The sequence below is a fragment of the Phyllobates terribilis genome, unplaced genomic scaffold (assembly GCF_046119375.1).
Source record: "Phyllobates terribilis strain yellow unplaced genomic scaffold, ASM4611937v1 Scaffold_5__5_contigs__length_657084704, whole genome shotgun sequence".
NCBI lineage: Eukaryota > Metazoa > Chordata > Amphibia > Anura > Dendrobatidae > Phyllobates > Phyllobates terribilis.
The window spans coordinates 173826922-173844772 of NW_027362765.1; the positions used below are offsets into that span (position 1 = coordinate 173826922).

The window sequence follows — 17851 nt, forward strand, 5'->3', positions numbered from 1 at the left end:
GCCTAAACGTGCTACCATGATCTACAGTGTCTCCGGATTTGTCGCCCATTAAGCTCGTCTGGGATGTCATCGGTTGGCAATCACAAAGAGAGCTGCCAGCAGTGGATCTTTATGATTTGCTCAAGTTCATTCAGCGTAGCAGAACATTCCTCAGACAACCATTAATAACCTCACTGATGGCATGCCAAGGCGACTAAGTGCGGGGATTTCTGCGCATGGCGATCATACTCAATACCAAATAAATCGAGTTGTTTTGTAAAATTTTGTTTCCATTTTTTCATAATTTTCAAATCATTAACATGTCTATCCATCCTGTGATTTCCATAATTCCATGAAAAATATAACTAATGAACTACATAGAAAAAGCTAAAAACCACACTAACAAATAAAGGGAATTATCCCAGCTATACATTATCGGATATAACTGGTTAGTAAAAATAGATATATTAGATGCACCCTGCTTGTCCCTATATGTGGCACTACTTGACCATGGAGGTTGGCACCATAAAGATGATCGCGAATGGCACCCCTGTCACTGTCTTCTGTCCCTGGGATGCCGTAGAAAGCCATAGGTTTAAATGCACTAGTATTACAGTACAGATAATATACCTCTGAACAGAACATAACCAAAATCAAAAAACACCAAGTACCAGTTGAAAAAAATATTTTACCTACTGTCCATATACATAGAAAAATTGTTGCTGTATATTATAAATGTATATACCACATATGATCACGCTAAATACCACACAGTATCAAACTCCTTCATAAAACCAATATGTGTCTGTCATATACGGTACTTATTGGTCCACATACTGCGCCTCAACACATTTTTCCCTCCGGATAGTTGTTCATCAAGAGACTCATGGAATGAAGGGTATTCTCTTGAATAATGGATGCCAAGCTGATAGTGTGCACATTTATGCTAATTTCCGATATAAAAAGTACCCATCTTGAAGATGTCAAACATTCCTGAGTGCTAGAGGACTAACCCAATAGAAATTGTTATTCTTACTATCAGTAGAGTGCATGCATCCGATGCATTGACCTCACAGAGCACATGTGTATCCCGTCTTGTCACTAGAGGTCACGGTGAAGTATACACTCGGCCCGGCATGCGCACTGGTGATCAATACAGACGCTGAAGATCTAAGCCACCGTGTCAGACATCAGGCACATGTGCATACAGTAGACTAAAAATAGCCTACATAGATACTAGAAGACAATGTGCATTGTATATTTTTGTTATTCTTAGGCTGGGGTCACACGATTGTATGTTCGCTCTGCGAGAGAATCGGATCGATTACGTTAATGACACTCGGCTCAAACTCTGTTCTGAGTAAGACCAGCTTAGTGTCATCCGATTCTCTCACACGAGAAAATAGGAACACAGGTGTGGAGAAGATGGAGAACAAAATTTCTCCATCTTCTCCATGGTCTGAGTCTGAAATCGGACTGCACTCTGATGTTTTACACACACCCATAGACTTGTATGGGTACGTTTCATCCGATTAGTGGAGCCACATGCATTTTTCATGCTTGTATGGTGGAAGCAAAGCTGAACTTTGGGATCTTGAAAATGCACAAAAAATGCAACAAATTGCAGCAAGAAAAGCAGCAAAAAAGCAGCAAAGTCTGCATTTTGTCCGCAGCTTTTTTACTGCCAAGAGATCAGGTTTGATACAAAAGCAGCAAAAAAAAAACAGGAATGCCTTAAGTGAAAAAAAGATCAACTTTTCCCTATAGACCCAAAGAGTTAATGATCTTAATGTATACATATCAGTTCATCATTTACCATTAGTTAGCTAAATGAGAATCATAAGCCAAAATATTTTTGGGGGATTTTGTGCATATGTATACATACAAACTATACGACTAAGGGAAATTAAGAAAAATCGAACATAACCCGGAGTTTCAATTCATACATGAAAAAAGCGAGGTGGCACACCGATGTAATAAAATCTTCTTTTATTCCATTTCCATTAAAAATGCAGGGAAGCGGCGCCTTTTGTGGACGACGGCCGTTTCGCGTGTCTATCACACTTCTACGGGTCCAGGCAAACCCGGAGTTTGTTTTGTTAACAGAATATACTCTGGTTTCGTCCCACACTCCAAAGACATACTGATAGGGAATTTAGTTTGTGAGCCCCAATGGGGACAGTGATTGTGTAAATTGCTGTGGGATCTATCTATCTATATATATCTATATATATCTATATGTGGAATAGTACTATATAAGTTAAATATATAGAGAATTGTATAATTTAAGGTTTTGCAGGAATATAAATTGATTGCTTACTCTAGGATTACTGGGATTTGCTAGTTAATACGAATATTGCAAATTCCTTATGTGAAATTCCTCCATTTCCTGCTCTCCTCCCTTGGATTTCCTCTATGTCATAGGAATTCAGTAAAGGAAAAAGAACAAATTGTTAACGTCTTGGTAATTGTTCTATAATGTATATACTTCCAAGCCTATGTGTATGGAGATCACATACAACTACTGGGGTACATATCATATATCATTTTGTAGATTATAAAAAAAATATTAAATTGTTGGTTTGCTGTAATTTTATTTATTATTAGTATTTGGACACGGTCACCCAGAGTTTTTTTTTCACATGGACATTTCTGGTTGAAAAATCCATGTAAGTAAATAAGCTTCCAAAAAATCCTAATTTTTTGGTGTGTGGTCAAATTTGATGCATTTTTTTAAGCAGAAGCACTTCAAAAAAAATTTCCATGCTGAGAAACACATGGGAAAGAAAACATCACTATGTACTCTATAGACATGTTCCCCCACTGGAATCAATACGATGCTTATTCAAAGAGTATTTGCTGCTGTTTTTTCATGTACATTTTGGAGCAACATTCACAACAGCAAACTCCATGTGAACATACCCTTTATATTCATAAGATCACATATACTGTATTTTCTTTAGCATGTGCTGCATGAAAAGTATGAAATTGTTTAAGAGCATTTTCTTGTAAGTGTTATCCCCCTGGTTGTCATTTCCCATCAGGTTGTTATACCATTTACCTAATCATTTTACATGGGGTGTATGAATGAAAATCAATCTAGCTGCCATTATGCTACCACATGGGATGTCACCCAGCTTTCCTAGTCCTATAAGCCATATCTGCAGCACTACATCCCATTTCTCTCAGGTTAAAAATGTGTCTAATTTTTTTGACTACTCAACAATGAGTGGAGTCACTGGAGTACGGCAGCCACTCATTCTACCCCACTGCAGATGACTGACATACGTACAATGCCATTAGCCACTTTAAAGGAATCTGTCATTAGGATCAACCCTCCTAAGCTGTCTATATGACCATGTAGGTCATAAAAAGCAGAATAACATGATACCTTGATATCTGTGATCCAATTTTTTATTCCAGAGAAATCCACATTTCTGTTAATATGTAAATAAATTGTTAGGATGAGCCGGACATACATCTTTCTGAGACTCTGCCTTCAGAGCTTATTTTTAATTAAATGAAGTGTGAGACATGTAATGACTGACAGTCTGCTCTCCTGATCTTTATGTCTCACCCTTTCATTTAAAATAATCTCTGGAGGTAGATTCTCAGGGAGATCTGTGTCCGGCCCATAGATATTAACAGCTCATTTACATATTAAGAAAAACTGGATTTCTCTGGAATAAGCCATCGGATAGCAGATATCAAGGTATCATGTTATTCAGCATCCTATGACCTACATGCCCATATAGACGGCTTAGGAGGGTTGATCCTACTCTCAGATTCCCTTTAACTGGCTATGTGATAATTCAGCAGAGGGGATGGGTATCTTATGTCCATATCTGGGAAAAAAAATTCACGGATAATGTTGACCATCACATTATGATCTATTATCCTGTCAGGGAATATTAGGTGCTAGAAGAAACCGATATAAGTGTTTTGTAGAATAGTTATATCTGAATTACACTGAACATATAGGAAATTTATTTGAGAATGTGATATTTTAGAACAGTCAACGTGACTTTTGTCGCAGACCCTCTTCATGACTAATATGCCGTACCCTGTGTTAAGTGTTAACTCCCTCGTTCTTACTCTTAGTATCCAATTATCACTGAATTTGGGGATGAACAGAACTTTTCACCCTATGATACTAAAGAAGAATCTCTGCTTCGCAACGATGTCTCCCAACATGAGGTGAGTGGGGAAAATTCTTCAGCTTCGCTTGGCACAGCTCCCACCTTTCTTCATAGCTATGTATATGTATATATATCTCCGCTGGCACTGCTACCCCGATGACTCATGTGTATATAAAATCTCATTCCACCCCCTCTCTCCTTTCTAGAGTAACTACTTATAGTAATAATGACACACTGCGTAAATGGCAGCATACTCCCACCTCTTTCACACTCTCCTAGGGGTGATTCTCAAGAGGAAAACAGAACAATATGGCAGTGACATATTACACAATAATGCATTTTGAGTCCTAAAAACAATATAGTAAGGTAACAAACAATAGGAGGTATGTACATTGGAATGAATATGAATATAATATATGAGCCGTGGCGGTTCCTTTGTAAACCAAAAGATATATTGTTATTTAACCATTTCAGGTGTTACTGGTTACAAAAAATATATATATATTTCTGTAGTGGTTATGTGAGGACATGTCTTATGTATCAGATTTACTTTGGATTGGTCACTTTGACAATCCAGATCCTGGCATCTCCACAATATACAGACCAAACAACACCTGTGTGAAAAAAATAGTCTTATATGGTCAATACACACAGAAAATGTCCAGTTTGCCTTGGAAAAAAAACTATTTTTGTTAAAGAACTAAAATATAAAAAGTTCTGCTACAATACTTTTCCATAACCATGTTTTACAGTGCCTAACAATGCTATCATATAGTGCCAAATAATAGTACCATACAGAACCCACATAATAGTGCCATACCCTACCAATAACTGTGCTACTTGGAGCTCTAACGTTACAGCACAATGGGTACAAGGATGGGTTGTAGAAGGGCAATTGCACCAACAGGTTGCTAACCAAACCTTTCTATCTCTCCCAGTGCCATAAGCAGATTTTTGTAACAATTATTGTAAATGGAAAGCCTTTTATTCTGATTTTATCAACATTAGACCATTAAAAGGGTCGTATAGGAATTTAAAAACATGGCTAGTTTCTTCCATGGATGCCAACAGCTAAATTTCAATGTGTGCAGAATTATTAGGCAAGTGAGTATTTTGTCCATATCATTTAATTTATGCAGATTTTCCAACTCCAAGCTGTATAAACTTGAATGCTTATTGGATGATTGGTGATGTGTAGTTTTGTAATGAGGAGGGTGCGGCCTAAGGATACAACACCCTTTATCAAGGCGTGCAGAATTATTAGGCAGCTTGTTTTCCTCAGGCAAAATGGGTCAAAAAAGGGATTTAACTGATTCTGACAAATCAAAAATTGTTACAAGTTTTACAGAGGGACACAGCACTCTTGAGATTGCTAAAATATTGGAGTGTGATCAACGAACCATCAAAAGTTTTGTTGCAAATACTCAACAGGGTCCCAAAAACAACATGTTGAGAAAAAAAGATGCACATTAACTGCAAAAGATTTGATAAGAATCAATGTGAAGTGACCAGGAAGCCATTATCCTCCAGCGCTGCCATATTCCAGAACTTCAACCTCCCTGGAGGGCCCAAATGTAATAATAATAATAATAATATTTTGTATTTCTATAGCACAGGACCATACTATTCTGATAACTAGCAGGGTGGTCAGTGGACACTCTTTATGAAGCATGCACATGTCCTGCCCTGATGGCCTATGAGGAGAAACTCGTCGGGAGGCACGCAGGGCTGTTGTAGGGTCAGTTCAGCTGTGGACTGCCCTTGTAAGGGCATGAGTTTGGGGCATGTAGGGTTATGATACCTACCCATAGGGCCTTATAGGACTAACTATTCCCAGTGCTACCCCCTTAGGCCTGAGGAGGATCTTGTCTGGCGTTTGTTTGGGATGAGGAGGAATTTTTTATCTACTCTGTGGATCTGAAATCTGGATAAGAGATTTACAATTTTATTTCCTCTTTAGCAAACAGTTTGACATTTTCCTATTTATCTTGTATGCATTATATGTGACCACTCTCACTTTCTAGGCATGTGTATTAAGTTTTTCTTGCAAGTCTATTTCGTGTTTACAGATACACTGTCCACCACTGTGGTGGTATATTCATTTAAATCTATATTCATGAGAGACGGAGGTGTTCTCATTTTTATACTACTATAGTAGTTTTTACATAAGTACAGGTTATGTATTATCTCTCTCACTTTGCTATTATATATTATTTCTATAGCACCAACATATTCTGCAGCACTTTACATTACTGAGTGGACCTGTACAGACAATAAAGACATAACAGAAACACATAACTCAACAGAAACTAAGAGGCGTGAGGGCCCTGCTTGCAAGCTTACAGTCACAAGGTGTTCAGTGCCAATGTAAGGAAAGCTGAAACCCGACCACCTCTGAACAAAATACATAATTTGAAAAGTCAAGACTGGGCCAAGAAATATCTAAAGACAGATTTTTCAAAGATTTATGGACTGATGGAATGAGAGAGACTCTTGGTGGACCAAATGGCTGGGTTGCCAACCATCCGTAAATTAATGAACAGTCCGCAAAAAACAGGTGCTTTTTCCTGCCGTCCATAGTGTCCAGTAGAAAAAAACACCATCCGTGATTCTTATTTCCCCCCGAAGTTTGCACATGCGCAGTGTAAACTACTTGTCGCCGGCCCGACAGCGTAGTGAGTCAGAGGAAGGAGCGCAGGACTTGAGGAGGAGGCAACAAAGAGTTTGCAAATCAGCAAATCAGTTCGGCTGTTCATTCCCTTGCTTACCACTCCGCACTGCCCTGCATCCTCCATACCTCATAGACCGACTCTATTCCATATGTGCAGCTGCTCCTCCGGCTCTCTGCATTGCAATGCTTCAGCATCGTTCCAGTCCCTCAACTCGCTCCTGATACCAATGATAAAAATAAGGCAACAGTAGACACTTACCAATACAAAGAAGATGGCACTGTGTATAATTAATATGATGTTATGTGTATATATACTGTATAGTGCGGGAAGTCCATATACTATACAGTATATACATACCATCACACTGTATAGTATATAATTATACACTGCTATATACATAGTTTTATGCAGCTCCATCCAGGAAAGCTGTGTATATAATGTGGATTACAATGGAGCTCGGTATGACTATATAGTGTGGTGCTATGTATATACTACATAGTCTAGACTTTGAACTCTACTGTGGACCCCAGGGATCAGCTCCACACTGTATAGTATATAGTTATACACAGCTCCAATGGAGTTCATACAATATAGTATATACTATATACAAAGTGCTTAACTATATAGTCAAACACAACACACAATATAGCATATACCATAATTATACATAGCTCCACACTGTATACTTTCTACACAGCGCCACACTATACATACACCTAGATTATATAATATATACACTCCATCAAAATGTATATAGTGTGGTACATCGGCTCACTCAGCTGCACACGGAGGTAGACACAGGAACACTGTTGCTTTAAATTTCTCAGTGGTTTATTAAAAGCACAGCATAAACCACTGTAAAATCCATCAAAACAAACAGGCCTTTCTTGGTATAACAGGTAAACAAAAGAAAGTGTATATCACAGTCCATATACCTGTGGGGATCCGCCTACTCAGGGTTAGCAAAACACTGGTTTAGTTCAGCACAAACTCAAGCACCTCTTTGGAGCTAGCCTCTCCAGACACCCTGAACACTGAATGCCTCAGCAGGCCATCTATTTAAATCCTAGACCACACCCTGGGGTGGAGATATGGAGAACAACCTCCCACCCGGTCTATGGTTGTTCTCAAAAACCCAGCCCTTAGGGTATGTGCCATAGCGGGTTTGAAACTGTGTGTTTATTCAGCATCAAACCCGCAGCGTCCAGATGTTACAGTATAGTGGATGGGATTTCTAGAAATCCCATGTCCACTATGCGTGCATCTGAGGCTGCGGATCACCAGCGGAAACTGATATGTGGCACGTCTTTCAGGAACGCAGCATGTCAATTTCTCTTGCGGGCCCACATGTGGACTTTCCCCATAGACTTGCATCAATGAGAAAAGTCCGCATGCGAAAAAAAAAAAAAAAGGTTGCTCATTTGCATTATGATGGCGGAAGTGGTGCGGCTATTCTGCAGCGTCAGGGCCGCAGCTGCTCCTGATCGTGGACACATACCCTAAAAATGGCTGCTTAACCCTTCACAACACTTAGTGTGCTGGAGCAAATCTTCTGGGTTTCAAATCACTGAAGCTAATAGCCTCAGTGAAACATATCTCCCTCCCCTCCAGCATTTTGCCAGCGACTTTGGAGTGGTGTATAACTATACAGTGTGGTGTTGTACATATTAAACACATTATAGAGTGTGGAGACTAGTTAAGGTGTGTTTACTATAGTGCTGTGTATATAGTTTAGTATGCTGAAGTGTGTGTGTGTGTGTGTGTGTGTGTGTGTGTGTGTGTGTGTGTGTGTGTATATATATATATATATATATATATATATATATATATATATATATATATATATACAGTACAGACTAAAAGTTTGGACACACCTTCTCATTTAAAGATTTTTCTGTATTTTCATGACTATGAAAATTGTACATTCACACTGAAGGCATCAAAACTATGAATTAACACATGTGGATTTATATACTTAACAAAAAAGTGTGAAACAACTGAAAATATGTCTTATATTCTAGGTTCTTCAAAGTAGCCACCTTTTGCTTTGATGACTGCTTTGCACACTCTTGGCATTCTCTTGATGAGCTTCAAGAGGTAGTCACCGGAAATAGTCTTCCAACAATCTTGAAGGAGTTCCCAGAGACGCTTAGCACTTGTTGGCCCTTTTGCCTTCACTCTGAGGTCCAGCTCACCCCAAACCATCTCGATTGGGTTCAGGTCTGGTGACTATCAGTAATGGCCACAGACCTTCAATTCGACTCAGACACCAGAAAGGTGGATATGGGATACTGGTATGGCCTGGTATTATTAAAGATGAGCTAGTTGGACCTTTTCGGGGTGAAGATGGTCTCAAAATCAACTCCCAAATCTACTGCCAGTTTTTAGAAGACATTTTTTTTCCAGCAGTGGTAAAGGGAAAAGTCTGCATCTTTTAAGACAATTATGATTTTTATGCAGGACAATGTTCCATTGCAGCATCACAGTCTCCACTGCTTGGCTGCCAGTAAAGGCTTAGAGAAGAAAGTATAATAACATGACTCCTTCCTCACCTGACCTAAATCCTATTGAGAACTTATGGGCTCTACTTAAATGAGATATTTACAATGAAGGCAAAAAGTCCACCTCTCTGAACAGTGTCTGGGGGCTGTGGTTGGTGCTGCCCAAAAAGTTGATTGTCATCAGACTAAGAAACCCACAGACTCCATGGATGGAAGGCTTATGACTATTGGTGAAAAGAAGAATGGCTATATTGGTCACTGATATTTAAAAAAAAAATGTCAGAAATGTATTTTTTGTACATTGATTTATTTAGTTATTATTATTCTCACTTTAACAGGTGAAAATAAAAAAATTGATATGATAAAATTCACGTTTTTCATTTAGTTGCATAATAATTTTGCAAACTAATAGTTGCCCAATAATTCTGTACACATAGATATTCTCCTAAGAAAGACTAAACCTCACTTTTACTTTTTTTTAAATATTCGGGTTTATTATCCTTTTGGATTGACCGACAGCACTGTAGTTGTTTAATAATAAAATTAATCATCCAAAATACAAATTGCCTAATAATTCTGCACACAGTGTACTTGCCATCAATTCCGATTGTGTCAAAACAATCCCGTCACTCGGGCCAAAGAAAGGGCGAGACTCATGCAAGCCCCACTCTAAAGTGGCCGTTTTCAGGAGTTGTGTGTGCTATTGCAGCTTAACCATATTGAAGTGGATAGGGCTAGACAGTAAGGCTATGTGCCCACGATGCAGAAATGCTCCGGATTTTTTCCTGAGCGTTTCTGCATCTCCTTGGCAGAAAAAAACGCATGCGGATTGTACATGCGTTTTTCCTGCCAGGGACAAGCGGATGTGAAGCGTTCTTCACATGCATTTCCGCATGCGGGTTGACAAGCGCTTTCCAAGCAATTTTAGCATCACTTGGAAAGTGCTTGTCAACTTGGTCACACTATATAAATCCATGCAAACGGCATGGATTTATATAGTGTGACCCCAAAGAATGGTAAAAAATACAAAAATAAATCTATACTTACCTTCTGATGGCCCCCGGTGTCTTTATCCGATGCGTCTCGGCTTGCCGGCAGCTCACAGTACACTGAAGGACCTGCCGTCACATGACTAAATGACGTCAGCGCAGGTCCTTCAGTCCACCATGAGCTGCCGGCAAGCGAAGACAAGCACACTGGGGGCCATCAGAAGGTAAATATAATATTTATTTTTTATTTTATTCTTTTTTTTACATGTTCTATGGTACCTGGGTCCGGAGGAGAGTCCATCCGCATATGTACCATATGTACCATCCGCACATTGAAACGCATGGAATGTGCATGTACAGATGCAGTGATGTGTAATCCATGCGTTCCAATGCAAGTCAATGGCGGCGAAAACGCAGCACTTCCGCAAAATGATTGGTAGTGCTGCGTTTTTTTCCGCAATGATAATCCGCAGCGGAAATTTCCGCAGCATGTGCACAGCACATGCGGATTATCATTGGGGAACATGGCAGGCCTTCTACCAAGCGTTTTTAAGCATTTCTGCATCGTTATTGCCGCTGCGGAAACGCTTAAAAATTGCATCGTGGGCTCACAGCCTTATACTGCACACTGCGCTAGCATAGTTACATTTTTCTCACCCTGGAAATCCCTTGACTCAGTAGCACGTGAACAGTGGAATGACATTTAGGGTCTGGATTGTTAGTATGCCAATAATTTGCTGCATTTTTTCCTGCAGGTTCAAAATAGTCAAGAAAAAGAAGAGCAGCTGGGAGAGATGGTGCGTGCATGTGAAAAGATGTGCGCAGAGAGGAGTGAGCTGCACGAGGAGTTAAGTGAAATGGTGAGTGCAAGGCACAGGAAGGAAATGTGTGCAGGGGTATGGAAGCATGGACAGTGTAATAGTACAGGACTGCATAAATGTCCATCAGAGTGTGTTTCTAAATTGTGATTAGCACTTGGGCTTTTTTCTCTATAATTTGGATATAAATCTAGCTGTATTATTTCATTTCCTGTAGAGACAGGTAAAATGTACTGTACTGTCTTCCTATAAATGTCAGGGTTGCTCTGTTTACTCGGGAAAATGATTTTTGAAGTTGTTCATTGCACTGCAGTCAATCTTCTGAAAGGTGATTTCTAATTTCATAGGTTTAGCAAATAACACAAGTGATGTAACGTACCGTAGAGCAACACAACCAATGTCGGCTTCTGACAATCGAATCAGAAAAATGAAAGAGCAGTTCATTGTGGCTGACAATACAGCCGTATCTGCTCGCAGAGTTCTCTTCTAGGCTCTTTGACCTTTTGAGGATGAACAAATGCACTGCAGATAGTTGTAGTAGTGGGTGCTAAACACCATGCCGCCCACCCAACCACAGATTGAGGGGGCTGAAGTTGGTTTACAGTCAGGTTGGTGGTGTGATATGAGGGAGTATCTGCATCTCCATGATCTCAGAAGATTAGTGACATCTAGAGCTTCATGAACTTGGAATGGTGCTAATTGGCTAAAGCTACAAAATCTAGCTGACGGCCGAATGTTCGATCATTGGACAGCTATCCCTCGCGAGCCAGTGAGGAATATGGCTGCTCAGCTTGGTTGGGCGTTCATGGTTTTTCAAAGAGAAAGAGGAAAAAGCCCTGGAAACCACCCATAAACATCAGATAGTCGGCTGGTGCCACTAAAATTGGTGTGTTCATCCTTCATTTATTGTGTGTCTTATGAGAAAAAGTGACATTCCCTCATAATATGCCACCTACCTGACAGAGATGGTGCCATTGTGCCACTTCTGGATCTGTAGTTCTGAATGCTTGTTTAGCAGATACATTTATTACCAACTGGTTAATTTTTCGCTAAGAAGAAATGACCGAGGGGGTCTTTAAGCCCTTATACACATTAGATTGCTGATAAAGATGCTAGGATCCACCACCATTAATCTAAATTAAATGAGCAAACCAAACGCCTAACTGGAATATAAGAACTAGAAGCCCTATACGGGTATGAAATGGTGGAGTATAAAAATACGGTTTAATAATATTGTTCTGCTAAGAAAATTAAGTTGACAACCAGGGAGATAGTTTTATTACCAGGACCCGGGCACTGAGTGAGAAGAATGACGAGGTTATAAGTAAGCGAGATGCTGCACACTTGTGTAGAGCGAGGAAAAGGTAATTGTGGGGATGGCGTATGGGGAAATGATGGATACACAAGAAAGCAGCGAGATAGGAAGTGTGTGGGAGGGGAATGAAGAGAGAATGAGATGGGAGATTATAGTAGGTGTTTAAGAGCAAGGCAATAGCTTGTCTGTAAAACAAGAAATGCCGAGTGTGGGAGAGGGGCGCAGAGGTGATCCACTCACTGACAGATCCTAAACAGAATATTGCCCCACCGGAAGCAATGCTATAAAGATTGTGTGGAAAACAACATTATAAATAGCAGCTTAGCTAACATGACACACTTACAAAAGTAATATTGATATTCAGTGAGGAATAAAAAAGTCTCTGTGGATACAAACAATCCTTGGTGGGTAAAAATAAACATGTGGATTTGTATATAAAACAAAACCATACCTAATATCCACAGATACACAGTTCAGAGTTCCATGTACTTCCACCCCGCCCACTAAGCCTAGGAACATGGCATATTCCCAAGTGGCTGGGAATATATTATTCTAGGATGTAGGCATGGGCTATCTAAGTGAAAAAAAAACATATTCATGTATAGAAGCTACGTACACTATAACATGCTATATGATCTACAGCACAATATTACGTCATTGACAGTTGGGCAGCGCTGGGGTCCTGGGTTCAAATCCCACCAAGGGCAACACCTGGAAGGAGTTTGTATGTTCTCCCCGTGTTTGCGTGGGTTTCCTCCGGGTTCTCCAGTTTCCTTCCACACTCCATAGTCATACTGAGAGGGAATTTGTATTGTGAGCCCCAATGGGGACAGTGATGATAATGTGTGTAGAGTCTTGTGGAATATGATGGTGCTATACATGAAAATATAATAAATATTAATATATATGTATTTAGTCCTCTCGGCTCATTTAAGCTTCCTCTAGAACAGTATCCTACATCAACCTATTTGCAATTTTTCCCATTTTAGACATTTCTGAAATATCTACATCATGTACTATAATTGTCTTAAAGATATGAGTCCCATCCCGGAGCTATCTCCAGAACATGGTTCCTTGAAATTCTGTCCCAACTGGTAAAATGGCCACACATTGCCAGAGTGGAATACCCTTTTAAGAGGGTTATCCACTGTCCTATTAGATGGGGAAATGAGTGGTTCTCTTACTTGATTTTAGTGCACCCTCTATTGCTACACGGTGTTACAGCAGGGGAAGTGTGGGCTTGCTCAAAGTTGGACTCCTGATAACCAGTTCATTGTTTGGGGCAATTCATTTATTTTTTCTTTTATAATGTTGTGTCCTACAATAAAATACATCTGCTTAGTTGGTATGGGTAACATGATGGTTTTCCTCTGCACCGGTTTTCATAAATATCTTGTATATTTTCTTGATAACTGAGTAGAAAAATTTAGAAAAAATCTGACAAATAAGAAAAATGTGGTAGGAATGAACCAGTCTGTGCATCTGAGCCAAGAGGTAGCAGATGGTGATGGCATTTTGTAGTGGTGTTAAAAGCAAAAGAGATGGCAGAGTAAAGAGCAAAGTTTTGCTAGAGGATTCCAATTTCTATATAACATATGACAACATGTTCATACACTATGTGCAGACATACACTGCAAATGCCATATATTTCTAGGACACATTATAAGTAGAGCCTGTAAGTATACCCCTCCGTAGTTTAGTCAGTAAGTCTGAGTAGATATGAGCCTCATGTGCTGTAGGTGTTGGTTGATATATTACCAGCATGGTGGCTCAGTGGTTAGCACTGCAGCCTTGCAGCACTGGGGTCCTGGGGTCAAATCCCACCAAGGACAACACCTGCAAGGAGTTTGTATGTTCTCCCTGTGTTTGCTTGGGTTTCCTCCCACACTCCAAAGACATACTCATAGGGAATGTAGATTGTGAGCCCCTATGGGGACAGTGCCAATAATGTCTGTAAATTGTCTGAATTGTAAAGCGCTGTGGAATATGTTGGCGCCATATAAATAAAAAGATTATTATTATATTATACATGTGCACCTATGTATTACAGAAGGGCCTTGTTCTGAGCCACGTTGCCCACATCCAGTCTCTGGAGCAGCAGTTACAGATGTGTGCCGAGCCGCACCCTTTCCCAGGCTCTGCTCTCTCGGACCCTGATATGCAGTATCTGTCTTTGCACCATGGACCAGATATCCCACATGGTGAGTCAGTAGCATGTAAACAAGGACAGGTGCCCAAAGGTGAGACCTTTTTCCTGGTGTCCCCTTTCTTTGCTAACTTTTTTTGGTAACATTCATGAATAAAAAAAAAAATAATTAAATCAACTTCCCATTCCTAACATTAAAAATCTGGCATTCTTCCTTCTGTGGCATTTCTTATATCTTGATCTGAGATAGTGTAAGGGAATGGCTTCACTAAGCACCCTACACTGTTCTAACATGGTCTGTTACTGGTTATGGGTCATGGTAAATGGTTATGTATGGTCCATCAAATTACTGAGATTTGCTTATAACATTTTGGATTTAAAGGGTTAACTGTCAATCAAACAGGTCATAAAAAAAATAGTTAGGGTCCAAGTTCAGGATTGCCCACTGGTGCCAAGAATGAGGGGCACCAAATCCACATTCTCAAAAAGAACACTATGAGAATGTGCCATCCCTTTCCATAGAGATGAATGGGAGTATCAGAAACAAATAAGTGTTGTCCCATAGGTTAAAGGGAATCTGTCAGCAGGTTTTAGCTATGTAGTCTGAGGACAGTTTGAGGTAGGAGTTAAAACAGTGAATTCAATGATGTGTCATTTATCAGAATGGGTGTTTACATACAATGAAGGTTTCATTACTAGGACATTATCATTGATGGGACTAGTTGCCTCATGCCAAGTCATCCGACCACACCCCCTTGTGTGATAAGCAGCTCACTTTCAATAAACAATATACATAGTGAGCCTGGTGTGGGTGGGGACAGCTTTCTCAGCTCTGCTTCATTCTACATCTAAGAACTCTGATTGTATCACAACTGCTGCACCCAGTAATCTAAGTGATACATCATTGGAATCAGGGTCTCTTTTCCTACATTATGCTGCTCTCAGATGAGGTAGCAAAAAACTGGTGACAGATTCCCTTTAAGCCATTAATTTTCTTGAATAGCAGTGTTTTCACCCTGAAGTATCATACTACCTTCTTCATACTTTGTGAAACCATAGCAGCTCACCCTGACTTTACTGTCTTGACATCTTCTTGAGTTCCTCTTAAGTTGTGACAACTTTTCTTGAAAACACAATGTAGAAAATTGTATTGTGATATTATGGCATCACAGCTTTAATTCCCTCATTGTAATGATGTAATGATGCCTTCTGATCATGAGATATTTACTTCACTTATCTTCAGACTTTTTAAAAATGAAGTCGGATCCTCTCACTCTTCTAATATAATTAAACCTTATGTCACTTGCAATATCTCAATATTTCCTTCTTAGCATTTGATCAACATCTTGTGCACTTTTCACAACCATTGCAATTTTCTTGCCTTTTTTGTGTGTAACCTTGTTATAATATCTTCTTACTGTCCTAAAACAGATAAAACCAAAAGCTGTCATTGTAACCAATATGTTCTTCTTTGCCAAGTCTTAGAACATCCTATGAGCTGGCAGGCTCCCCGCAGCTTAGATTTACAGCGCGATATGGCGGCACAGAGGAGAGACGCTGAGCTAGAAGAGGCCAAAAGAGACCTGCAAAATGCTCAGCGCAGGGAGAAGCAACTGAAGGAAGATATATTGCGTCTTGAAGAGGAGCTCAAACAACTTCAGGAGACCCGGGAGCAGGTAAGGAGGATAAAGGCTCTGCCTAAATTTTTTTACAAAATTTGGTTAATGCAGCCATCTTATCTAATCTCTGCCCTAAACCAAATTTAATCAAACTGAAAATAAGAGAAATCTGAGTCAGACTTGTTGCTATGGATCTGTTGTCTGGCATCCCCATTTAAAAGACTATGGTTGTCAGGTACAGCATCCCTAAAAAAACAGCCCAATATGACGCCAGGCTAACAGCAGAGAAGGAGGAAAGATGCTTGCCTGGAGTCATGCTAAACATTCCCACATACCAGGCTCCATTCAAATTTTTCAACATATTTAGGCAGGGAACTTCTTTTAAGTTACAAATGTGTACCATGAAGAGGGTGACATGAAAAGTATGAGCTTTGCCAACTGCGTGAAGCCTCAGGATCATCTGAGAAGACTCTGGGAGAAACAATCCAGGTGCATGTTGCTATAACCGTAGAAAAAAAAGACTTGGACACCACACATCCATAACTTACACATTGATCAGTTGCAGCTAAGCAAAAATTTACAAAATTGAACATTAAGGGATGATTCATTAAAGTTTTTCCACCAAAATACTGGCGTAAAATGCTTTGAAAGGTCATAAATTTTTTGTACACTGCGAAGTTGCTCATAAACTTGCAACTTTTGGCATTTTCTTGCCCTTTTGAAACAGCTTTGATAAAAATGGGAGGAGCTAGGGCATGTCGTGGCTACACTCAAACATCAAATTTATAAAAGTGGCCATGTGTTTTAATCCAGAAATTATACTCCAGTCTCTGATTGGAGAAACATTTCTGCAAGGTGCACACCACAGACACGATGCGCTGAATTCATCAAGTGGCGTGCGCCTCTTAATGAATCCACCACATCGAACTCCAAAGAACCCTTCTTTAAGACTAGCATGCGCAATGCCAGTCTTAATGAATCAGCCCTTAGGTTCTTGGCTAGGGGTCCTTTCCATTTTTGTTCTCAGCTTTTTGGCTGAGACCAGATGGAAAACAATGTTTTTTAGATCTATTCATCTGGGGTTCTGTGGCGGACACTGTGCTGTGTATCTGGGATGGTGTGGCTTGGAGCCCTGCGGGCTTTACCTTGTAGCATTGGTGCTGTGGGGTCCCTGGGTCACTCTCCCTTCTGATGCAGTATCGCTTCTGTGGCGGTCGCCTCATACTTCTTGTGCGGTATTGCTTCTGCCGCAACTTTAAGGTCAGGGACCCTTTAAGAGGTTCGCTGTGACGGGGCAGTGGGCTGCATACATTCTGATCACAATATTAACTAAGTATCTCATGATCAATTTGTAAATCTTACTTAGCTGCAATAGATTAATGTATAGTATTTGGCTGTACACTCCAAGCCTTTTTTTCTAAAGTTACGCTACAATCCAGGTGCATCGTGCCTTCGTTTTACAATATTATAATTAGAACAAAATATCTAATAAAAGACTGTGTGAAATGTGCAAGTTTGCACAAAAAAAAATCCAAAATGAGCATCATGCACAGAAGAAACAATATGACAGAGAATAGAGGTGTCTGCCAATAGATATAGTTATTCTTATGGATAGCCCCAGGGCTGTACAACCTGTAGTCACATAGGATTCATCACCTTTTCTTACTGAAGCG

At 39.9% G+C, this 17851-nt stretch overlaps 1 protein-coding gene across 1 annotated transcript in view; it reads left to right on the plus strand.

Moving 5' to 3' along the window:
- Window positions 1-17851, plus strand: part of TBKBP1 (TBK1 binding protein 1) — an 82760-nt gene that overhangs the window by 11492 nt on the left and 53417 nt on the right. Inside the window, exons 2-5 of the mRNA XM_073683478.1 lie at window positions 4081-4176; window positions 11036-11140; window positions 14464-14614; window positions 16039-16235. Of these exons, the coding sequence (XP_073539579.1) occupies window positions 4081-4176; window positions 11036-11140; window positions 14464-14614; window positions 16039-16235 (549 nt within the window). The remainder of the gene's footprint in view (window positions 1-4080; window positions 4177-11035; window positions 11141-14463; window positions 14615-16038; window positions 16236-17851) is intronic.